Source organism: Staurois parvus, unplaced genomic scaffold, assembly GCF_062004578.1.
Source record: "Staurois parvus isolate SC_StPar_1 unplaced genomic scaffold, SC_StPar_1.0 ptg000227l, whole genome shotgun sequence".
NCBI classification, from domain to species: domain Eukaryota; kingdom Metazoa; phylum Chordata; class Amphibia; order Anura; family Ranidae; genus Staurois; species Staurois parvus.
In genome coordinates this window covers 1,752,114-1,778,885 of record NW_028318023.1, presented here as the reverse complement: position 1 = coordinate 1,778,885, position 26,772 = coordinate 1,752,114, and the positions used below count along the sequence as shown (strand labels likewise).

At 41.4% G+C, this 26,772-nt stretch overlaps 1 protein-coding gene across 11 annotated transcripts in view; it reads right to left on the bottom strand.

Annotated features, from left to right (window-relative positions):
- The window catches only part of SLC4A4 (solute carrier family 4 member 4), a 370,302-nt gene that overhangs the window by 282,843 nt on the left and 60,687 nt on the right, over positions 1-26,772 (bottom strand). For all 11 annotated transcript variants that reach the window (XM_089679581.1, XM_089679582.1, XM_089679584.1 and 8 more), the window contains exon 2: positions 1,690-1,763. In XM_089679581.1, the coding sequence (XP_089535707.1) occupies positions 1,690-1,763 (74 nt within the window). The remainder of the gene's footprint in view (positions 1-1,689; positions 1,764-26,772) is intronic.

Genomic DNA, 26,772 nt, shown 5'->3' with positions numbered 1-26,772 from the left:
TAATGAGACCAAGGTCATGGCCCAGTTAAATTAAAGCAGCCACAATGACAGGGCAAGTCTCTAGGTTTTGGCCCTGTGACACTAAAATGTTCATCCAGTCTCTAAATTACTGTATTTGTTATTTTTAAACAACAACATAAAGGAAAAGGAAAAAAAAACAATCTCTTTTTTATGTATTTTGATTCTTCATGGTCCGTGTACTTGAGAACGCAGCAGGGGTGTGTCCTTCACCTATATACTTGCTAAAAGGTGTCACTTTTTTCTCGTTATTGGTTACTGGTTATGATAGCACAAATCAGATCTTACTATCACCAATAAACAACTTTGCTCAGCTTCTGATGAAGGAAAGCCAGCTAATATACTAACTTCCTTTCAAACCAAAGTCAGAACAGTTATTTTTCCATGATTTATGATTTAGTGAAATTTACAGGGAGCTTTGCATATATCCAACACTGACAATGATAATGGGATCTTCAATGTAAATTCAAAATGTTTGACAGCTAACATGGAGCAATAGACTGAATCAGGAATGTCAAATATTTCAGTTTACGAAACTGTAAATGTTACAGGCAGTTCTATACAATGCACAAAATGTAACATTTTAAGGTATAGTAACTGCTTAATTGGAATTATTAGTTTTGATCAAAATCAAATATTTGAGCAAGCAACATAGAATGGTAACCCACCTCTCGCAATCTATTTGTGATTACTATGAGACCTCACTCCATAAGCTATCAGTTACACTGACTCTCATAGATCTAATAGTTATACCACAGCATCCAATTTAGCAGCAATTCAGATGCATGCTGGGAGAAAAGTTCTGATGTGAAAACTGCCTGTCTGTGAACTGACATGTAAAAGAGGAATGTTCTCGCCCTGTCACATGGGAGCGAGTAAGCTCTATAAAAGCTGCTGTAATAACTTCAAGGGTTAATCTCACGTGTGATTGGAAAGAATATTTCCCCTTCACCTCTACATGAACACATCACAGCAATGTGGCACTTTCCATGCTGATTGTTCTCTAACTGGAAGTACTGGAATAAAAAGGCATCCTTATATTGTCACACTCAATATAAACTAATGCAAGAAGTAGCTAAAAAATGATCTCAGCTAAAAACAGATGGGTATTTATAAAACTAGGGATGAATATCAAGCAATTTCCATTCATCTTATGTAAACATGCAAATATGCATACTTTTTGAAATTGCCCAATTTTCAACCTCTAAATTTAAGGCTTTTTGCACACGGATGAAAAAAAGCCACATATGGAGCCGTGTAGCATTTTTATTTATGGATCTGGACAATGCACACAGCAGCATAAAGATCCATAATGCAGCTAGGCGGTCAGAGTTATTGACAAAAAAAAAAAATTCATGTTTGAATGTAGTAGTACACGATAGTACACACAAGCATATACATTCAAACTGAAACAATGGCAGCTAGAAGAGGATGAAAGAAAATTGCGCACGGTTACGAGTATGCATGTTTGCACATCTTTATTTGAATATATGTGAAGAATTGTGTTTTTACTCAGGATCATTCTATTAGCCTCTGGCAGCAAGATCCTGCATATAAACATCAGTAAATGATTACGTCCGTGTGCAAAAGACCTTATGAATGTCACTGTATATAAAAAGAGCTATAGTAAAATAAAAGCAACAAATGTACATGTGATATTGAGTATCTTACCTTCCACCTCTTCTTCATCACACACATGCTTCAGGAAGGAAGCCCCTCTGTCCAGAACTGCCTCATCCTCCATCCTGTAGTAGTAAAAGAGAAAGAAAGAGTGCTCAGACCTCTCCTGGAGCGAGCTGCTAGACAAGCCCCTACTCTTAGGCAGGTTCACCTGGGCACCGCTGTTCATATTATTACAGGAGGCCTCCCTTCTGTTCTGGTCTCGGAACTCTGTTCAGTTAGGTAGCCATGTGATTAGGATGGCCAGTGTGGCTAGAATCCCCGAGCATTAGTGCTGACAGGGGCAGTAAAATTGTATTCCTGGTCTGAAGACTTTTATTCCTTATTATAGGGCAATCAAAAACCATTTTGCCTAAGATCCTGAAAGGGATCCATGGTCCCTTAACGGAGCAGATCCATGCAAAGCAGGGGGCATGACAGGTACACACAAGCAGACACACACATACTATAAGAAGCCCTGGCTTACTGGAGCCTCTTAATTCTTCTCTGTTGAGAAGCAAGCTTTGTGTCACATGCTGGGATGACAGAAAGCTGACATTTGAGGATTATGCAGAGCTCCTCCAGCCACCATAGTCACAACAGAGCAGGACATCTATGGACACTGTCAGTTATTTCTCACTTGTACTTACACTTTTTATGTGCAGGCAGAAGTTTCTGTGTTGTGTTCTCTTTTAGTTTTAAGTAGATAATCTGAAATGTCTGACTTCTCTTCCTATTTGATCAATCTGAGTTGCCTAAAGTAGATGTAAAAGTTAACCATTTTGTAGAAGCAATGTGTATCATAAACAACTGTCATGTCCTTTCAATAAGAAACTTATTTTCTTCCTTTTTCAGCATTTTGTTGCCTCTCAGTGCTGTTGATCTCTGGATTCTTTGCAGCCACCGTCCTTCTACATACAGGTAAAACTCTAAAAATTAGAATATCATGCAAAAGTTAATTTATTTCAGTAATTCAACTTAAAAGGTTAACCTAATATATGAGATAGACTCATTACATGCAAAGCAAGATAGTTCAAGCCGTAATTTGCCATAATTGTGATGATTATGGCTTACAGCTCATGAAAACCCCAAATCCACAATCTCAGAAAATTAGATTACATGCAATCAATAAAACAAGGATTGTACATAGAACAATATCGGACCTCTGAAAAGTTTAAGCATGCATATGTACTCAGTACTTCGTTTGGGCCCCTTATTACTGCCTCAATGCAGCACGGCATGGAAGCTATCAGCCTGTGGCACTGCTGAGGTGTTAAAGAAGACCTGGATCCTCCACTAACGGCCTTCAGCCCTTCTGCATTGTTCGGACTCATGTCTCCGACTCTCATCTTTCTCTTGGCAATGCCCCATAGGTTCACAGACTGTGGAAACTTCACACTGGACTTCAAGCATCTTACAGTGTGTGCCTCTCCATTCTTCCTCCATACTCTGGGTCCTTGGTTTCCAAATGAGATGCAAAAGTTGCTCTCATCAGAAAAGAAGACTTTGGACCACTGAGCAACAGACCAGGTCTGTTTTTCTTTAGCCCAGGTAAGATGCTTCTGACGTTGTTTGTTGTTCAGGAGCCGCTTAAAAAGAGGAATACGACATTTGAAGCCCATGTCCAGGATCCGTCTGTGTGTGGTGGCTCTTGATGCACTGACTCTAGCCTCAGTCCACTCCTTGTGAAAGTCCCCAACACTTTTGAATGGCCTTTTCCTGACAATCCTCTCCAGGCTGCGGTCATCCCTGCTGCTTGTGCACCTTTTTCTTCTACACTTTTCCCTTCCACATAACTTTCTATTAATGTGCTTTGTTTACAGCACTTTGGGAACATTCAACTTCTTTTGCAATTACCTTTTGAGGCTTTCTCTCCTTATGGAGGGTGTCAATGATGGTTTTCTGCACAACTGTCAGGTCAGCAGTCTTTCCCATGATTGTGATTCCTACTGAACCAGACTGAGAGACCATTTAAAGGCTCAGGAACCTTTTGCAGGTGTTATGGCTTAATTAGCTGATTAGAGTGGGACACTTTGAGCCTAGAATATTGCACCTTTTCACAATATTATAATTTTCTGAGATTGTGGATTTGGGGTTTTCATGAGCTGTAAGCCATAATCATCACAATTATGACAAATCACGACTTGAACTATCTTGCTTTGCATGTAATGAGTCCATCTCATATATTAGTTTCACCTTTTAAGTTACATTACTGAAATAAATGAACTTTTGCACGATATTCTAATTTTTTGAGTTTTAGAAATCTGTGCGGCTCCGACAAAGTCAGAACCGCACTGATATGACTGTTCTAATAGAGGACAATAGGGTGCGACTGGGCATACGATTTGCAAATCGGGATATAACAAGAATTCAACTACAGGTGAATCTAATTATTCATTAAACAGGCGTCCAGCAGTCAGTTGATTATAAAAGGGTGTTACTTAACCACTTGCCTTCCAGAGGATTTACCCCCCTTCCTGACCAGGCCCTTTTTTGTGTTATGGTACTGTGTTACTTGCAACGCTGCACCCAAATTAAATTTATGTCCTTTTTTCCAATGAATATAGCTTTCTTTCGGTGGTATTTGATTGCCTGAGCGTTTTAAATTTTTGTGCTAAAAAAAAAAGACCGACAATTTTGAGAAAAAAAAATATTTTTTACTTATTGCTATTAAACATGTCCAGTAAAAAAATGTAAAAATTAAATTGCGTCATAAATTGAGGCCAAAATATATTCTGCTACATGTCTTTGTTAAAAAACACGTAAATTATTCTGTTATGCAGAGCCATGCAAAGCAGTGTGCAGGAGTTGACAGGGGACAGAACTGTATTGTTTACATACAGTTCTCTACCGCCATCGGTAATGCTCCGCGTTCACCGGGTGCCGGCGAGTAATCACCGCCGGGACCCGGTGTTTGACAGCCGAGGCCACGAATAGCGGCACAGGTGCCCCCTACCCGGAAATGCAAAATCACTTATATATATATATATATATATATATATACGTGATTTTGCACACCCATGCCGCCCTGTAGCAGTATTACCACTATAGGGTGGATGGGAAGCGGTTAACAAAGAAAACCCTTCCTATTTCATGTTGTCAGCAATAGCACCACATGGAAGAGAAATGTCACAAGGTCTGAGAAAAAAAATAATTTCTTTAAACAAGAAAGGTGAAGGCTACAAGAAGTTTAGCAAAGCTTTACTTATCAGTCAGAATACTGTACCAAAAGTGATACAAAAATTTACAAAGATGGTACTGCAACCATCTCACAGAGACGTTCAGGCCATCCACGGAAGTTACCACCTCAACAGGAGTGTCTTCTGATGAGAGGGATTGAAGAAAATCACCATGCAATCCCGTGACACAATACGGCATACACTGCAGAAGAATGGCATGCATGGGTGTCATCCACGAAGGAAGCCTCTCCTAAAGCCCATGCATAAAAAGCCTGCCTAGAATTTGCCAGGGCCCATGCTGAAAAAGAAGAAGACTATTGGGAATCTGGAGTAATGAGACCAAGATACATGTTTTTGCAACTGATGGCTTCAAAACAGTATGGCATTGAAAAGGTGAGGAGTACAAAGAAAAATGCATGGTGCAGTATCTTTCTGTGGGGCTACATGAGTACTGTTGATGTTAGGGAGCTGCATTTCATTGATGGTATCATGAATTCTCAGAAGTACTGCTCTATATTGAAAGAGAAGATGCTACCATCACTCCGTGCCCTTGGCCGTCGTGCACTTTTCAAACATGACAATGATCCAAAACACACATCTAAGGCCACTGTTGTATTTCTGAAGAAGGACAGGGTGAAAGTGATTCAGTAGCCAAGTATGTCTCCTGATCTGAACCCAATCGAACACCTATGGGGAATTCTGAAGAGACAAGTTGAGCATTATTCTGCATCCAGCATTCAGGCTCTAAAAGAGGTCATTCTTGAAGAATGGAAAAAGATAGATATTGTAATAGGTCGCCAAGTCGTTCATTCCATGCCTAAAATACTTGGTGCTGTCCTTAAAAATCATGGAGGTCATACAAAATATTAGATGTAGTACTTTTTGTTGTGGGGTGTATTCATTTTTGCATTAACTAATGAGTAAAACTGAAGATTTTGTAATCTAAGTTATATGATTAACCTTACTTTCATGTAATGAGCTAAACAAATGTTCTATAAAACTCAGTTTTGTCAGAATTTTGGAAATTGTCTTTGTGTTTGTTGAGATATTAATTAAAATCTTACTTTTCAAAAGGGGTGTACTCATTTATGCTGAGCACTGTATATGTAACATCATCTTTTATATTTTACAAAAACAAATGGGGATTTTATAGTGTTTGTGTGTACTAACATTCATTTTAGTGTATTATTTCTTCAAAATTGTGTTTGATTAGCAGCTGATTTTAAAATGCGTGTGAAGAAATTAAAAAAAAATGTCCCAGACAGCAAGTGGTACTAAGAGAAATAGAAAGGCTGTCATTTCTGACTTCTACTTCTGAAAATGGTATTTACCAGTCTGTCATAATGATCCAATTGTTTTAATAGTTCAGTTACTGAAACAAGTATTTGCACTCTATTTCTCTCAGCAAAGATTTCTTTAACATTATGTAAGCAATTCAGATCCACTTTTCTAACCCATGTTAATACCCAAAGCTGGGAAATTGTTGCAGTGGAAATACAATTTATTAGCCATTTTATTCCGTTAGTAAGGCTTTTTTAGTATCCATTGCATCTAAGAAGAAATATTCAGATTTTACTCACTGTCGAGGAGGAAGCGAGAACACAACTGTCTATTATCAACAGATGTCTACATAGCTCTCACATAAATGTTATAAACCCCATTTTCCAGAACATGTAAAAGATTAGCTGTTCTGTACTGCTCTACAGGTCAGAACTGGGTCAGTTGTTATAGGTAACAGAAGACATTCAGATTTTTGGATCAATATGTATATATATTTCATATTCCATATGTCTAAAGTTCCCCTACAGCAACCAGAAAAAGTTAAGTATTTCTATAGGGAAGAGCACCTTTACAATCTGTGCTAACATAAATCTAAGGCAGATAATAACTACTAAAGAGCCGGGCTTTAACGTAAGAAGGATAATGCCAGTCAAAGTTTCAATTTGCCACTGGGGGATTCTGCCTCTTCCTGATCCATCCCCTGTTAGATTCCACCTCCAGCATGTAAACTGGGCCTTATCCAGTGAGATCTCACCTCCAGCATACAGACTGGTCTTTCCCCAGTGAGATCCCACCTCAAGCATACAGGCTGGTCCTTACACAGTGAGATCACAGCTCTAGCATACAGACTGGTCCTTGCCCAGTAAGATTCGACCTGCAGCATACAGACTGGTCCTTGTCCAGTGAGATCCCGCCTCCAGCATACAGACTTGTCCTTGCCCAGTGAAATCCCACCTCCAGCAAACGGACTGGTCCTTGCCCACTGAGATCCCACTTCAAGCATGTAGACTTGTCCTTGTCCAGTGACATCCCACCTCCAGTACACCGACTGGCTCTTCTGCAGTGAGATCGCATCTCCAGCATACAGACTGGTCCTTCCCCAAGTGAAATTCAACCTCCAGCATACATAATTGTCACTGCCCAGCGAGATCCCACCTCCAGCATACAGACTTGTCCTTTCCCACTGAGATCCCACCTCCACCATACAGACTGATCCATGCCCACTGACATCTCACATCCAGCATACAGACTGGTCCTTGCCCAGTGAGATCCGATCTCCAGCATACAGATGGTTACTTACCCAAGTGATACTCCATACTACTCTGTGGTCTAACAAATGGCCCAGCAGCATGTCTCAAGTTTACAAAAATTTGGAAAAAAAAAACAAGTTTTATCCTTTTTTTCCAAAGCCGTTTTCTGGTTTTGTTTCCGGAAAAATTGTTATTTTATAATGATAAATAATATATCTATGGCATGGTATTCAAACTATCTAACATGAATACCTTAATTAAAGATTTCTGAGACATTATATAAGTCTTAAATTATTGCAAGTTTCCTCAGCTGAAGACAATCAAATCCTGGAATACAATTCAAGTAACACTGCACTTCCCATTGCAATTCTCAAACAAGAAGAGAAATATGAATCTCTGCCACTAGGGGGTAATGCACGGGAAAGGCTCTACTTCAGTTTGCTTGTGGGCTCCATCTTGTACCTCCTATAGTTGGGTGATTATTGGGATACAGTAGACGATAGTTTCTGTCCTCCTCTCAGGCCTACATTGACAGGTAGGAGGGTAAATTTGACTGACAAATTAGTTTATCTTTATAACCTTTAAATGATTTCTATTACACCATCACAGCATAATGTTTCCTTATGGTCTCCTCTCAGTAAGATGGTGAGACCAGCTTCTAGCTTTTTTTGGAAATATTTCCACAGTGCAATTTCTGCTGAGAGCAATTTCCAAATATTGTGAGAAGAAATATTCTTTTCCAAATGCTACAAAGATGACAGAACACACCCTTGCAGAGGCGCCCTAAAGACATTAAAAAATACTTTATGGAAATAAAAGATGAGGACTATAATGAAAGTGCAAGAAACAATTCCCTCCAGAGTTCTCATTCCAGAAACACTTTTTCTGCTGCTTCTGAATCATCACAAATCATAAAAAGCAAGTTTAATATATTTACTGAATACGCTGTACTTTTATTTCAAGCATAATACTTTTAGATACACTGCATTTCATGTTCCCGGTTTAACAAAATGACTTTCAATTTTTTAAACTAATCCACACTGCCTTTTTTGAATTTTTCCATTTTTCCCAGAAAAAAAAACAGGGAAAAAAGTTTTTTCCCCATGGCTTCAAAATTTCCGGAAATGTTACATCTCTAATCCTTGACCAGTGAGATCCCACCTCAAGAATACAGACTGGTCCTTACCCAATGAGACTGCACCTCTAGCATACATACTGGTCTTTGCTAAGTGAGATTGCCACCTTCAGCATACAGACTTGTCCTTGCCCAGTGAGATCCCACCTCCAGCATGCAGACTGTTCTTTCATCTTTATCCCTCTTACTGCACACTAACTCTCCACCTTCTCATCTGGACAGTGCTCAATCTGCAATCACATACTCCCATCACACATCACTCCCTATTATCCATTCCACACATAACTCCCCAGTATCCATACTGGCAGTGAAATGCTCTTTTTTGTATAAAAGCATTATCTGAACAAAAAAAAAATGTTACACATCTTTTGGGAGTGTGAAAACATTTCCCTGTATTGGTAGATAGTCCAGCAAGTGATACTCTGTACTATGCTGTGATCTAAGAACTGGCCAAGCAGCATGCCTCTTACACCTGACCAATCTTCTACTACCCAAATGCAAACACTCTCTAACTAGACACTTGTTTAATACAGCCAGGGCCTGTATACTAATCCAGAGGAAAACAGACACAATACCATCCTACCCAACCTTTCTTTTATATTTGCAGAAAATCAACAAAACCCTCATAGACCTTAGAATTAGACTTCCACCTCACGAAATTATCATCCTACCTGCATGATTCTTCCCACTTACTGTGTTCACTTTCCACAGTACAATAAAATTAAATCATTCTGTAGATATTAGTTCAATACACAAATATATAGAACACAGCTTTGGTCTAAAAGCAGTTTCAAATTATCTTTCCTCAGACCCTCTCATGCAAAAAAAATATATTTGGACAGAAATATTCCAATCACAATACATTTTTTCAGTCAAGATTACAAACAGATAAAAGGCATAGGCACTGTAATGAAATTCACACCCAGGTATGCAAATCTAACAATGGACTACCTTGAAAACAAATTATTAGGTCCAGACACAAAGTACTCCTCTAAAAAAAGTTTTTATCTTAGATACAATGATCATCTACTCATAATATGTGAAGAAAACCCAAACACAATTCCAGAATTCAATCAATATCTTAATAACAAGGAATGATCACTCAAGTTTACTAACCATACAGACCTAGTAAAATTATTAGCTTTCCTTGATCCCCAACTTTAGATCCATGAAGAGTTGTCAATTTTATCTAGAATTCTCTTTAAGAAAGTAGACACAAACAGCTACAATGATTTTGGAAGCAGACACAATAAAAGTTGGAAAATGAGTGGACCATACAGGCAGTTCCAAAGATCACAGAAAAATTGCACTTCCTTACACCATTCTGATAGATAGTCGTATCTCCTTACAGGGAATTTCAGGAAAAACACTACTCCAAAACCCTGATTCTAAACTCTAGGGAAAAAGCAAGGAAATAAAACAGAATATCTATTATTCCCAAAACGTAAGACCAATGTGACAGTCCAGAAACACAATACAAACTTCAAAACCAGATATAATACAAAATCTCCAAAAAATAAAAAGTTGGCACCTTTTGAGTAGTGATCCTTGCCTCCAACAAATCTTTCCAAGTTAATTATTTTAACAAATTTCTGGGGAGCAAAACCAATCAAAAATTGTATTGATCCTAGCAAACTAAAGACATTAATGAAATAAGCTACAAACAAACAATTGCAGCTAAACCAAAAACATCTAGTCGGTAGTTTTAATTGTCTACTGAAACTGGTTCCAGATCCAAAGCCATTATACACTTGAGTAGCAGATAAATGTATCCCATTAAAATTATGATAAAGTGAAGCTGTGTTTGTAGTATATCTATTAGAATGTCCCTGCGGCCTTCATTATGTGGGACAGACCATATGTAGCACCCCTACCCTAAGCTGTCTAAATTTAGTTTTTGGCTCTGCTGTACCCAGCTGTGCAGCAATGTATTTGCATATTTGGTCAGATCTCCTCAAACCTGGTGGTTAAATGCTCCTGCCTGAAGTTTCCAGAAATGGAATAGGAGGGTGAGCCACTGGGTTATGATTATTTTTTCCCCTTTAACCAATTGCTGGGAGGGAGCCCAAAAGGTGTGTCTGGGAAGAAGATAAGTGTTTGGGAGGGTCTAATCAGAGTCTTTTGAGTCCTCTCCCCTGGGAGGCAGTCTGAGTTACAGAGAAGCTGCTGCTAGGCCTCAGTGTGTGCTTAAATGAGGGTCTTAGGGGAACCTGAACCTGGAAGATTACTGGAGGACACCAGCTGTGGAGGCTGAGCTGGAAAGAGAATTCTTTCATGGGCAAGTGCTGCAGGGACACTGGCTGGGGAGCTGCCTTTGGACATTGTGTGTAGGACCCTTCGCCTAAGAGCTCCAGGTGGGCAAGTACCTTGAGGGTTAGATGCCAGAGGTTGCTATAAGAACTGTTCATATAGAGTCTGAGGTCAACCGGTTGTCCTCTCTACTTCCAGCATTACTGGTGGCTGCTACTAAAGAACTAAGTACTGATTGAACAGAATTTTACTTGAGAAATTGTCCTCTAATACCTTTTGAGTATTTTGGAGTATCTTGCACTGTCATCCCTCTACCCACTTGTGCTCAAGTAAATCTTCAAAAAGACAACCCTAGTCTGAAACTAAATTTGTCTGTGTCATCTGGTGCTGGTATCTGGGCTGGCAGCCTCTGAACAAGTAAGGGAGGCTCATTCAGTTCAAGCAGCCCCTCTGGAGGTCATCATTACACACACAAAAACTCAATCGGAAAACTCAGGAGTATCACAAAATGATTTATACCTATACAGCAATTACCACATTCCACGAGATATGACAGGTTCAGAAGATCAAAGCTAAACACTAGGGAAACTACCCATACAGTGGGGCTCCCCCTGGACTGCAAGGGTTAAATGATCGTTTTAGTCTAAAGTACCTTAAAAATTTTACTTACCTTATCTCTCCTTCCCTTGCTTTCCTCTTTTCTCCCACACTTATGGGTGAGCTCTGGGTGTCTCCACTTACAATGCAGGACTACTGTTTGTGCATTGTGCGTGATGACATGATCAGAGTGCAAGTGACAGAGTGTTGAAGAGAAGTAGCTTTGGTGGACCGGGCCTGTGAAGAAGAGGAAGCCCATGGAAGTGAGATAAGGTAAGTAAAAATGCATTTATAAGGTACCCTAGAAACACAACTGGACATTTACCCCTTGCTGTGCAGGGGCAGATGGCACTGCAAGAGTAGGTTTGTAATTTCCCCAGAGCTCAGCTTTAAAAGCTAGGGAGTTTTTTTTTTTTTTTTAATTGAAAACATTACACCCTGGCAGACTATATGGCATAATAAAATCACAAGATTAAGGGCTCGTTGACACCTGTGCTTGGGGAATGGTACAAACAGGCAGCTGAGCCACATACTGCCCCCCCCCCCTTAAGCTGCAAAGGCAACCTGATGGAGGTGTTGCAAACATTATCCCTGGTGTCGCGTTTGGCATGACACGTGCAATGCAGCTGGTTATGGCGTGGTGGTGGCGGCATTTACAATGTTAAAGCAGCCTTGTTTAACCCTTCTGAAAAGTGATCCAGGTGAGAGGTGAGTCAGTGACAGCCGCATGTGTAAACTTAACCCTATAACCATTTTGTTCTCCAATATAGATTCTGCCTAACATCATTCCACTATAGTTTAACATACTTTTTCCTTAGTATAAGCAATTGAAGGATTAGGAAACCCATTTTCACAAATTATTGCTCTGGCTCCATCCAGTTAGAGGTTAATTTCTTCTTCACATTAGCTCATGTTATGGTTCACGTTTTTATTCCAGATATCGTTTCCTCCTTGTTTGGAAACTACCTCATTCTTTGGTGCATACATTCATTGCTGCATTGCTTAACACTTTTTCCTCAATATAAACAACCTACATATTAAGTAATCCATTGACAGTAGTTATCACTCTGATTCCATTCATGCATAGGTTTACCCATGTTATCTAAATTATGTTTCACTCTCTTTGTACTGTCTCCCATTATAATGTACAGCGCTGAGCAAACCGTTGGCGCTATATAAATACTGTATAATAATAATAATACTAAAATAATTTAACTTCCATGTTGTGTGTACTGTGGGAGACCAGATATAGTGAATGCAGGGTCCTGGGTTTAGTAACAATATAAGGAAGTAAATGTGTGGGGATCTTCCCAAAGCAAATGTACAAACTTCAAGTTTGTTCAGGTCAAGAGGAGTAGGCTAGAAATAATTAAACCACAATGTTAACCACTTCCCGACCAGCCGTTGTATATAAACAGCCGGACGGTGGCACTGCATTGTCGGGTGTCCGTTTATAAATGGCCTCCCCGCACCTTGCTTGTGCGCACTCCGCGATCTGGTGCCCGCTGTGTCCTCCGGACACAGTGAAACACCGATCGTCGGACGGGACCTCTGTACGAGGTCCCGATCGTGTGATCACTGATTGGCCAATCAGTGATCACATGCAAAGTAGTAAGCAAGATGTCACTTGTGACATCATTGCTTACTACATGTGAAATCTGTGAATGATCACAGAGGTCACATGGTACAAGGCTATTCACAACAGCCTTGTACCATGTGACAAGCTGTGACCAATCACAGCTCACTCAGGACTTCTCAATGACTGCAAGAATGCAGAGAGAAAGAGAAATGATTGCTTTTACATCCTATATGGGTGTAAAAGCAATCAGTGTAAAAAAAAAAAAAATCTTCATCACCCCCCACAAGTGACAGTATGTAAAAAAAATAAATAAATAAAAAATAATAATATAAAAAAATAAAATAAAAATGTTTAAAAATTATAATTTTTGGTTATAAACTAATTTGGATTTTTTTTTTACTAAAAATATAACGGAATACATTTTAGCCAAGATTTATGATGAAATATTATTTATTTGCAAAATGTTATTAAAAAAACACTTTTTTTCAAAATCTTTGGACTTTTTCATTTACATGGCAAAAAAAAAAAATCCCAGCGGTGAATAAATACCACCAAAATAAAGCTTCATCTGTCTAAAAAAAATGGTAAAAAATTAATTTGAGTACAGTGTTGCATGACCGCGCAATTGTCATTCAAAGTGTGATAGCGCTGAAAGCTGAAAATTGCCCTGGTCAGGAAGGGGGTAAAAGTGTCCGGTCTGGAAGTGGTTAATACATGGTTCTACATTTTGAACATAGATATGCTTTAAAAGAGAAGTATGTTTTTTGGTTTTTTTAATCATACTTACCTAGGTGAATGCAGCATCAATCCAATGATGCATCTGTCTCCCACCGGCTCTAAGGAACAGACACCACTGATCGCTCAGTTCTCCCTGCTGCTCTGAGCAGGGAGCGGTGACTGTCAGTCACTGTTTTCCACTCTGCTCCCTCAGCACTTGGAGCGCTGAACTGTGGAGGGGGCAGGAGCTGCTGGCTAAAAATGAGTTAGAGGAGTGTAGAATGAACTGCACTCCTGTGATCCACAGGAGAAGTACATCCAAATGAGCTTTGAATGTACTCCTTCTTTAACCACTTGCCCTACAGAAGTTTTACCCCTCTTCGTGGCCAGGCCATTGTTTGCTGTTCGGCAAAAATGTTGCCATTTTTTTTTTAATTCTCAATATGGAATTTTTTATTTTATTTACATTTTTTTTAAATACTTTTATCAGAACAGTACAATGTTGCCATAGTAACAGTGTACCGCTGTTGGGGGGGGGGTGATCAGGGATTTTTTTTTTTCTTTACACTTTGCTTTGCAGGAGACATAATGATCAGTTCTCCTGCAATGCAAAGTTTGCTGTCATGAACCTGACTCATTCATGAACTAAGCTAGGTTTTTGACAACTCAAGATAGTGATCTGTTATTGGCTGGAGCTGGTCACATGTGACAGCTGTGGGACAACCACAGCTCACCAGGAAGAGAAGCAGAGCTGTTATGAATGAGATTGATTCATAACTGCTTTGCTTATGTGATGTGATCACATGATCACCGGGTCTCGTTCACCAGGATCTTCATTCCGCTGTGTCCGCCGGACACAGAAGTCGTGGGGGGGGGGGAGCGGGGGAGCACTGCGCACCCACTGGGGCGTGCGGTGACCCCCTGTGTTAGTACAGCTAGAGCGACGTACGGGTGCCTCACTTTGCCTGTACAGTTGTGACCAAAATTATTCAACCCCCAATGCTGTAAAGGGGTTTAGGGACTATAGTGTACATTTGGAATTGTATTCAGAATCAAATCCTACAAGGACGTTGTAACTACCCAAATGCAACTAAAATGACATCAATTGTTTATGTAATACAGTAGTAAATGGTTCTTATGTGGTTTCTTCATTGCCACAATTATTCAACCCCTTAAAGACTACCACTCTGAAGAACAGAGGTTCATACAGGTGCTTTCCATCAGGTATTGAAAACACCTGTGGATGTCACCGAGCAGCAATCAAGCATAATAAGCACCAATTAGGCAGCTTTAAAATGACTGTGATACTCAGCTCCTTCTAGACATTTACTGGTGTGGTTACAAACATGGTGAAGGCAAGAGAATGGTCCAGGAAGACAAGAGAAGAGGTGATTTCTCTTCACAGGAAGGGCAATGGCTATAAGAAGATTGCAAAGATGTTAAACATACCAAGAGACACCTTAGGAAGCATCATTCGCAAATTCAAGGCAAAGGGCACTGTTGAAACGCTACCTGGTCGTGGCAGAAAGAAGATGCTGACTTCGACTGCTGTGCGCTACCTGAAGCGTAGAGTGGAGAGAAGTCCCCGTGTGACTGCTGAGGAACTGAGAAAAGATTTGTCAGATGTGGGTACAGAAGTTTCAGCCCAGACAATAAGACGCACACTGCGTAATGAAGGCCTCCGTGCCAGAACTCCCAGGCGTACCCCCTTGCTGTCTCCAAAGAATAAGAAGAGTCGACTGCAGTATGCCAAAAGCCATGTGGACAAACCACAAAAGTTGTGGGATAGTGTTCTGTGGACTGATGAAACAAAATTAGAACTGTTTGGGCCCATGGATCAACGCTATGTTTGGAGGAGGAAGAACAAGGCCTATGATGAAAAGAACACCTTGCCTACTGTGAAGCATGGTGGAGGGTCAATCATGCTTTGGGGCTGTTTTGCTTCTGCAGGTACAGGGAAGCTTCAGCGTGTGCAAGGTACCATGAATTCTCTTCAGTACCAGGAGATATTGGATGGAAACGTGATGCAGTCCGTCACACACCTGAGGCTTGGGAGACGTTGGACCTTTCAACAGGACAATGATCCCAAGCATACCTCCAAGTCCACTAGAGCATGGTTGCAGAGGAAAGGCTGGAACATTTTGGAGTGGCCATCGCAGTCACCAGACTTAAATCCGATTGAGAACCTCTGGTGGGACTTAAAGAAAGCAGTTGCAGTGCGCAAGCCTAAGAATGTGACTGAACTGGAGGCCTTTGCCCATGAAGAATGGGCGAAGATACCCGTAGATCGCTGCAAGACACTTGTGTCAAGCTATGCTTCACGTTTAAAAGCTGTTATAACTGTAAAAGGATGCTGTACTAAGTACTAAGATTGAATGTCACTTGGGGGTTGAATAAAACTGATAATGCTGTGAGCACAGAAAAGACATTTGTGGTTATTTCATTATAACTGTTATGTTATATTTGTCTGACCTACAAGTGCCTCTTTAATGTAAATGTAAGCAAGATGACTGAATGATCAAAAGCAATGTCAAACTGGCCAAAACACTCAATTTCAGTGGGGGTTGAATAATTTTGGTCACAACTGTAGCTGCTACCCAGCCGCAGTACATTGCGGGTAGCGGGCGGGAAGCAGTTAATGCTAGTATTACCTTTGTTTACATTACCTATTCCTCTATTTAATTGTTACTAAATTATTATTATTACAGGTACTTATAGAGCGCCGTCAATTTACGCAGCACTTTGCCTATATTGTACATTCATATGAGTCCCTAATAATCAAGGGGTGTACAATCTAAGGTCCCTAATTCACATTCATACATACACATACTAGGGCCAATTTAGACAGGAGGAGCCAATTAACCTACCAGCATTTCTTTGGAGTGTGGGAGGAAACCGGAGTACCCGGAGAAAACCCACACAGGCACAGGGAGAACATGCAAACAACCAAAATGTGGTTGGGATTCGAACCAATGACCCTAGTGCTGCTAGGCAAAAGTGTTAACCACTTAGCCACATTTGTTATCACAACTGGATACATTTAGCACTTGATACAATTTTTCTGCACTATTAATATTACTTTTATACAGGATTTATATAGCACCAAGAGTTTACAAAGAGCTTTACAACTTGAGGGCAGACAGTACAATTTCAAAACAATTTAGTATAGTAGGAAGCAGATGGCCATATACGTCTGCACACATGCACTTCATGGGGATGCGTTTTCCCTGAAAGCAATGGGTCCCCTAAAACACAATACACATTTTCCCATCACATGCACAGTCAGCTCACTTAAGCACTTTATCACCACTGAGTCTGTTTAGACTTGCAGACTCCATCCTAGATTGTAAGCTCCTAGGAGCAGGGCCCTCGAACCCCTTGTGTACTGAATCATATTGTTACTGTACTGTCTCGTGTATTGTCTCCCATTATAATGTAAAGCACTGAGCAAACTATTGGCGCTATATAAATCCTAATAATAATAATAATAAAGGTGACAAAAGTATGATGTGGCAAAAGTATGATGAAAGGCAGTAGATGGGGGGGGGGTGTAGTAAAATGTCACGCTCGGTGGGCAGTTGCACTGCTAAACACAGCCAATTCAAGCTAATGTGGACACGCCCTCTTCCCTTCTCACCACAAACCCACATTTTTCAGTCCATTCAGCTCACCATATTAAATATGGACTTTTCACCAATATCATTAGCTACTGTACATAATATTAAAGCATATCTATGGTCACAATCTAAAAATAATATATTCTTTTTCACATTTATTTCAATTATTTCTAGCTTACCCCACCTGCTCCTACTTACTTACTTACATTGTGATGATCCCCACACATTTATTTCCTTGAATTATGTGATGTGCATTCACTGTGCCCTGTAAGCAGGCACTGCTGTGCCTATTCCATGAAGCATTATAAAGAAATCCTTCAGGTCTACTAACATTTTTATTATAACTAGAAAAGCTACAATTTTTGGGGAAATTGTGTGAAGTGTTCTTGCCTTCACCAGTAGTCTACAACTGGAGTGGGTGGAGTAACTGGGTGGAGTGGCTTGTCACTCTGCTGCCTGCTCACACACCTGGGTTCCTATGGCAACTCACTCTACAGCAAGCGAAGAGAAGAGCGGTTAAAAACAAACAGCTCCAACTTGCTCACTTCACTGGTGGTTGCCATCTTCAAATGATTGTAGTTTAGAAATTATAAATCTTACAGCGAAGAGCTTTATATTGTGAGAATCACAAGACTCAGACCTACATTTGGATGTATAGTATGTCTCTGAAATATTAAAAATGAAGGCACAGTCGCAGTTTAGAAATTGCCCTTCAAATTTGAGGTGGCTAGAGTGGAGTTTCAATGAATGTCAATGGGCGCCGTGAGTTGCAAACAAACGGTCATATTGTGAAAACTATCAGGACTATGGCTTAGCCATGGACATTTTTAGTGGCAGCAGGGATAGCTGAACGTTTTGATATAGGATTTGTGTAGGTGGACTTGAAAATGAGGGAGTGATGGCATTTTAGAAATCATGTCCTGATTTTTCAGCTCACACTCTAGCTTTTGTCAGCTTCCACTCTAGTTTTGAACATTTCGCCATTCATTCCTATGGGACCAATTTCACCACAAAAACACAGATATTTCGTGAACCATTCGGCGAAACATTCCACAAAGTAATAGCACACCAATCGGGAACAATCCGCACGTTTCGGTATATTACGGTCTATGTAGCGTAAAAACTGTGGGAGGAGTTAGGGTGGCAAATTTGGCTATAATAATAAGAATATATATGTGAGATAACAGTAAGTGGTCTTGCCATGCAAGAACACTTAATTATTGTATGGAGATTTTGGTTTCATGCAAACTGGGGCTTTTAGAAACGCTTTTCACCTGGCAATTGAAAGGCAGCATCAAAAACGCGCCTAAGCCGCATTTTTGCAAAAATGTTCAGGCGTGTCAAGCGCTTGGGCGTTTATTTATTTCATTGGCCAGAATATTAATATAAAATTTTCAGCCTTTAAATGCCCCTTTCTCTAAACTCCTGTAAATACATATAGTGTGCATGGACACAAAGACTAACATGGAGGGGTGTTTAGAGGCAGATAACATTACTAAATGTCTTCCATGTTCTTACATAGTGACATGAAAAAATAACTTATTCTAAAATACTAACAGTTTCACTTGTTTGTCGTGCGTGGACAAAGTAATGAACACATTACTTTACATCTTTGCCTTTTAACCACTAGCCTACAGGGCACTTATACCCCCTTCCTGCCCAGGACAATTTCCAGCTTTCAGCGCTGTCACACTTTGAATGACAATTGCGCGGTCATGCAACATTGTACCCATATGAAATTTTTATCATTTTTTGGAAACAGATAGAGCTTTCTTTTGGTGGTATTTAATCACCTCTGGGATTTTTATTTTTTCTTAAACAAACCAAAAACCACTGAAAATGTTGGAAAAAAAAACTTTTTTTCTTAGTTTTTGTTATACAATTTTGTAAATAAGTGATTTTTCTCCTTCACTGATGTGCGCTAATGAGGCTGCAGTGATGGGCACTGATAGGTGGCACTGATGAGGAGGCACTGGTAGGTTGCACTGATGGGCATTGACAGGCATCACTGATGGGCACTGAAAGGCGACACTGATACATGACACTGATATATGGCACTGATAGGCGGCACTGACTTGCACTGTTAGGCAGCACTGACTGGCACTGTTGGGCGGCACTGACTGGCACTGATAGGCAACACTGACTGGCACTGATAGGTGGCACTGATTGGCAGCACTGATAGGTGGCACTGATTGGCATTGATAGGTGGCATTGACTGGCACTGATGGGTGACATTGAAAGGCAGCTCAGATGGGCACTGATATGTGGCATTGATGTGCACTGATGGGCACATGGCACTGATGGGCACTGACAGGTGGCACAAAATGATTCAGAAAAAATGAGGAAGGGTTGTAACAGCGCAAACACTGCAAAGTCCTGGGAAATGGTAGTATGGGTGATGGTGGTATTAGTGGCTACTGTATGAAGAGCGTAGGATTCCGTGTGGCACTGAGGGCAAGGCTTCCAAATAAGCTGTAGCAACTTCTGTAGATGAGAAAAAGGAGAGAAGCGCCTCTAAGTGCAATAAGTCTTTTAATTCAAGTCTAAATGTAGAAACACTCACATGTGTGAAGTAATCATAAGCTTAAAAACCGTGGTTAACAATAGTTAACGGTGGGGTGGTAACCCGGGTGAAGAGCCGTCATCTCTCTGCAATGTGGGGAGGTCAGCTCTCGGCTGGAACAGCGTGGTGGCTGGAGGGGGAACAGCGGTGAGGCCAGCCTTCATGCACGTCCTCCCTCAAAGCCGGATGGAACGCACGCTGGAACGTAGCGGCGGCGTGGCCGTGATGACGTCAGATCCCAGGGTGCACTGCGACGCGTTTCGGAGCATGCACTGGCCGTGGAAGGCGGAAGTGCACTCATGTGTGAAGTAATCATAAGCATAAAAACCGTGGTTAACAATAGTTAACGGTGGGGTGGTAACCCGGGTGAAGAGCCGTCATCTCTCTGCGATGTGGGGAGGTCAGCTCTCGGCTGGAACAGCGTGGTGGCTGGAGGGGGAACAGCGGTGAGGCCAGCCTTCATGCACGTCCTCCCTCAAAGCCGGATGGAACGCACGCTGGAACGTAGCGGCGTTCCATTCCATCAAGCTTGAAAAAGGAGTGCACTTCCGCCTTCCACGGCCAGTGCATGCTCCGAAACGCGTCACAGTGCACCCTGGGATCTGACGTCATCACGGCCACGCCGCCGCTACGTTCCAGCGTGCGTTCCATCCGGCTTTGAGGGAGGACGTGCATGAAGGCTGGCCTCACCGCTGTTCCCCTCCAGCCACCACGCTGTTCCAGCCGAGAGCTGACCTCCCCACATCGCAGAGAGATGACGGCTCTTCACCCGGGTTACCACCCCACCGTTAACTATTGTTAACCACGGTTTTTATGCTTATGATTACTTCACACATGTGAGTGTTTCTACATTTAGACTTGAATTAAAAGACTTATTGCACTTAGAGGCGCTTCTCTCCTTTTTCTCACTGACAGGTGGCACTTCTGGGGCCACACTGATCATCAGGGCACACTGATCATCAGTGCCCTGATGATTAGTGTACATGTCCCCTCCACGGAAAGCCGATTACCAGCTCTCCTCTCGAGCTCTCAGCGTGACAGCTCGAGAGGAAAGAAATGTCGATAACCGGCATTTCTGTGTTTACATGTGATCAGCTGTGATTGGACACAGCTGATCACATGACAGAGCCAACATCTTCGGCTCTTTCCGTGATCCGATCGCCGCGCTGCGCGCTCCCTGAGCCGCACATGTGCAGAGGGAATGGTAGGACGTCATATGACGTCCTATCAGAACGAGAGAACCACCTTGCGCCCGTCATTGTACTATAGGGCGGGCGGAAGGTGGTTAAAGATAAATATCCCATGTGGCAGCACTCATTTACATTTGTGTTACTTTTGAAGCGCAACGTGAAGTGGATCACTTTTCAGCAGGCATTATGTCATTTTCTCACCATCTGTTTTAACCACTAAAAATTCCAATCACTGTGCATTGCATGCAGTCGCAGTGTGGCCCCATTCAGTTTATGTACACTGTGCAAGAGAAAGCATCATGGCCCCATGTGTGTGTGTGTGTTTGGGGGCTGGGGGTTAGAAATGCAGCTCAACTGTGTGTTTTTACTGCCCACCCCCACCGCTAGTGTAAATGAGGCCTTATACTTTTTACCAGGGCTCTAGTTCAGCAGGGGCAGCCTAAATTTTGATTAATGTGCAGCTATCGCTTGAATCATCTTATCGATTTCTGCCTGCAGCCATTGATCAGTGTATTCTGACATCGGTGATTTCCGCTATCAGAATACAATGTTCTGCGATGGATGGGGAAATGTTTGTTTGTTTTTTCCCAGACAAAAAAAAGCTACCCATATATGGCCAGCTTTACTTGAAGGGGTTGTTGTCTTTTCTGTGGAAAGAAAAGGGGAGCTATCCTTTTAATCACAGATATTGTGTGTGATCTGGCACTTCCAAAGTTTGGAAAAGAGCTTGTTATCTACCAGTAGTTAACTCCTACATGACCCAGCTACTGCAGGTAATGTATGAAATGGTCTTATCGCCTGCAAATATTGGGCTGTGTCAGGTAGTCCTTGGTATATTCCATACTAACCCTATGCTAAGAACTGTGTGGGAGTTGAACTCCCATTAACTGCCATTATTTATGTCTGCCTTGGGGCCTTGAGGCTCCTGTTTCCACGTATTCTGATGATATGGTGTAATCACTGATTTACTATCTGGAATCAAAGTTCTCTACTATTTGCTTACTATAATAATAACTGGCACACTAGCTGGATTCAAGTTTCCTTCTCTGTGACATTCAGAGGTGTTTTCTGGTGTTACACAACACAATACTAGAATTATTGTTCCTGTATCAATATTTATATGGCAGTCTTCTCTCTCTCAGTCATTTCCCTTCATAAGCTGCAACCTTTCCATGACGCTACTGCCATACTGGAATTCACTGCACAGAGAATACTCGTTGAGGGGAAATCATTAGCAGACGGAATCTTTAGCAGCTGTGCTCGCAACCAATCAGCTTCTATCTTCTGCTTGTTCAGGATGATGTATTCAACCCAAAACCATAAATCTAATATATTGCAGCTTACCAATCATTAGACGTGGTGGCTGAATTAGTTTTCTTTTTTAGGCTTTTTTCCTGCTGTTTTCACCTGGTTATCTGGCCAGTAACATATCTCTTGTATTAGCGTGCCCCCATTCTGGATGAAAAAGCAAAGGGAATAGCTTTGGACATCAGCATTGTCTGTTCCCTTTACAGGCATACCTCAGTTTACAAATTTAATTCATCCTGTGGAACTTTTCGTATAGTGAAAAATTTGTAAACCGAAATGCCGTTTCTCATAGGAATGCATTGAAAACCAATTAATCCGTTCCTGAGGTCAGAAAAAAGTAAACGCTACTAAAATACTGCATGAGTTATTTTATCAAGTCATGTGGTATTTTAGTAGTGACAACCATGTGTTAATCTTTCAGCTGTCAGCAGGGTTCCCCACTGACCACTGAATGTAAAAGAATTTTCGGCAATTAAAAAATGTTTTTAAAAATCGGCATGGTGTCCCCACTCCCATCCATACCAAGCTCTTCGGGTCTGGTATGGATTTTGAGGGGAACTCCCACGCCAAAATGAAAAAAAAATGGTGTGGGGGTCCCCCCAAAATCCATACCAGACCCTTATCAGAGCATGCAGCCCGGCAGGTCAGGAAAGGGGGGGGGGGGAGCGAGCACCCCTCTTGAAACATACCAGGCCACATGCCCTCAGCATGGGGGGGTGCTTTGGGGCAGGGGGGCTTCCCCTCCCCCAAAGCACCTTGTTCCCATGTTGATGGGGTCAAGGGCCTCTTCCCTACAACCCTGGCTGGTGGTTGTGGGGGTCTGCGGCCAGGAGGTTTATCGGAATCTGGAAGCCCCCTTTAACAAGGGGGCCCCCAGATCCCGCCCCCCCATGTGAATGAGTATGGGATACATGGTACCGATATTCATTCACAAAAAAACAAAAAGTGTAGTTTTAAGAAAGACAGGACACGGTCTTTGACAAGTCCTTTATTAAAAGGAAAAACTAAAAGAATGCCCCCCGCAGTAGATCCAACGTCAATTGCGATGCCTGCCGCTGACCCGAAAAAAAGAATGAAAAAAAAAAAGGCTCCGCTTACGATGACGGCTCCCGCCATCTGCCTGCTCTGGTGGTTTGACAGTTCTTAAATAGGTAAGGGGCAGGGCCACCCAGGGACATCACCAGAGTGAACCCGCCCTATGTCACATCATTGATGTCACATGGGGTGAAGTCACATGCGTGATGTCCCCGGGTGGCCCTGCTCCTTACCTATTTAAGAACTGTCAAACTACCGGAGCAGGCAGATGGCAGGAGCCATCATCGGAAGCAGAGCCTTTTTTTTTTTTCATTCTTTTTTTCGGGTCAGCGGCGGGCATCGTGATTGACGTTGGATCTACTGCAGGGAACATTATTCTCGTTTTTTCTTTTAATAAAGGACTTGTCAAAGACCATGTACCCCATACTCATTCACATGGGGGGGGCAGGATCTGGGGGCCCCCTTGTTGAAGGGGGCTACCAGATTCCAATAAGCCCCCTGCCAGCAGACCCCCACAACCACCGGCCAGGGTTGTGGGGAAGAGGCCCTTGTCCCCATCAAAATGGGGACAAGGTGCTTTGGGGGGGAGCCCCCCTGCCCCAAAGCACCCCCCATGTTGAGGGCATGTGGCCTGGTATAGTTCAGGAGGGAGGGGGTGCTCGCTTATCCCTCCCCCTTTCCTGACCTGCCGGGCTGCATGCTCGGATAAGGGTCTGGTATGGATTTTGGGGGGGACCCCCACGCCATTTTTTAAAAGGCTGGCCATATACTATACAATTTTCTTGAGATTTTTGCTTTAGATTTACCAAAAACTATATAATATGAGGTCAAACCTAAATAATGCTTTCAGTTGTATCCAATTAGGCAGGCCCTTGCAGTACATAATTGAAGGTAAATCTAGAGGAAATTTGGCAGGAATTGGACAGAAAATTGTAAAGCGCATGGCCAGCCTTTGGCACCTACCACATAAACAAACTGCAGCAGTAACCTCTATAAGATGAAAATGTTGAGAAACAGTGGCTTCCAGAACTTGAATGAAGTATGTTGGGGGGGGGGGGGGTCCAGAATTACAGGACTCAGCCTTTCAGGTCACTGACTATATTTTTAATTTGTCCATCCCTACTACAAAAGCTATATGTATGGTTGACTATACAGTAACTCCAATATTTGAAACTGTATAGCTAATCTTTGTGAAAATGTTTGCTAGGCTATAGTTTTCTTATGTAAGACTCAAGTAGCTAATCCATCCTGCTTCTTCGAATTTTCTTGTTACTACGGAATAAAGCGAACATTGACTTCACTTTACTAACTATTAGAAAAACGAAGATTATAAAAATGAAAATCCACTAGTGTACACCCAGCTTTACTTTGTGACTTAGGCAGGCCATAGATGATCTGATTTCCTTTCCTGCAGCCTATGAAAGAAACTCACTCAATTCCCCCATCAACACTCACTGAATGGTCCCCGCAGCGCTATTGTGCTTTGGGGGGGGGGGGCAGGGAGCCTTCACAGCTGACAGAACAAAATGGTTAGTGATAGTGGCTATAGCTGATGGGTCAACTTCAGTACAACCAGCCTGCCCACAGATGGAGCGAATCTCAGCAGGTCCCTGCTGAACTGGCTGAGATTCAATCCATCTATGGCAGACTTTACTGCCATCTGCTTGCTCAGTAGATAGTTTTTTTGGATGTAATAAAATGAATCACATCATGCAAAGTGTGATTCTCTGTAAAAGGACCGTTTACATCCAACTGTCATCCAATACGATCCACTAGACGGATGGAGAAAAGATCCCCATCCATCTATTTTTAGCAGATCTGATCATATTGGATGCAGGTGGGTGTAAACGGACCCATGTCCATTTATATCCCCACCCCATAGAGGGCAAAGAATGGTCCAATCAGTTCTGCCTGAGAAACAGACAAGCAGACCTGACCAGTCCACCTGTGTGAAAGGGGCCTAAATGAAAATGTATCTAGTTCCTGAGTTAAGTGTACAGGACTTATACATGCAGTTAAAAACACAAAGTTTTACTATTTAAAATCATGCAGTAACTGGCTCTTTAGGCTGATTTTTACTTTGTCAAAGAGAAATTTGTAGGCTGCCACTGCTGATATTTTCTTCTCAGAACGCCAGTAACCTGGCTGTCGTTGATATGCTGGCTTTAATTCTGAATGACTAACTGGGAACAAATACAGATATACAGATATTGGGAATTCTGGCTTTTCTGTATCAGTTGCTGCAATCTTGACTCATAAGTACTGTAACTAGACCTAACCAGGCAACTAGCATTTTTAGAAAGAAGGACATTATTTAAAGAACTGCACTTGGCATGATGTAGGCTAAGAGACCAGCTATAATACTATGTTCTATGTGTCCAGTCAAAGCCAACCAATCCTTGTGTTTCTGCCTATCTACTGTATATAGTTCATTATTGATGCACCGATATACCAGCCGCTGAAAATTATCAGCCAAAAATAGGGTTATCGTTGCTTTGCTGATATAAAAAAAAAGCTGCTGATAATGGCTGTTTTTTTTTTAAATTCTTATTATTGTGCAGCATATTTAAGTTTTTTAATATATTTTATAAAATATATAATTTTGTTTACTGTCCAATTTTTGTGTGTTACTTTCAATAAAAGTAATTTTACGTTACTGGATTGTATTTTTTAAAATTCATATTTATTTAAGTTCCTGATATTAATTTTAAAAAATTAGAATGTAATATAATTATATATAAAAAAAATATGTTTTTTAAAACTCTCCATTTAACTTTCGGATAAGTGCATTCTGAATATTCATTTCGGTGCACCATTATATTTCATGATAGGAAATAGCTGTTTTGCTATGCAACTTCTTAGAAGCATAGTGGGGTTGTTCTGTGTCACTTTACTTCTCAATATGAAAGGGCGTGTGTATTTGTTACAATCTGATGTACAATCTCATTAGACCTACCCATTTTGTAGTGTAAGAACCTGCCTGACAGGATACAAGTCTAAAGGATTATTAAACTAGGAACTCATATCACACAGCTTTGGTAGGTCTAAAAAGATATAGAACTGAGATTGTACAAGCAGCTCGTAACACGTGGGGCTAAACTTTCCGCTACTGTAACTATAAAGCCAGTGGCAGTACCAATAAGTAAACAGTCTCCTGGTCATTATAGCAGCCAGCTGTTGATTTACTTCCAGCTGCCAACACTCTGGTATAAGTCAGTTGGGTGGCTGTAAAGTCATCCGATCACTTCTACACTGCCAGGAATGTGTCAAGTCCAAAACTTTTGTTTTATCTTTTTCATTTTGGACAGAATGGGTAAAGATTAGAACCCATGTCAGGTTTCTACTGTTACCTGAGGCTTAAGCTGGATATGCAAGTTTTGTTTAGTTTGTTTGT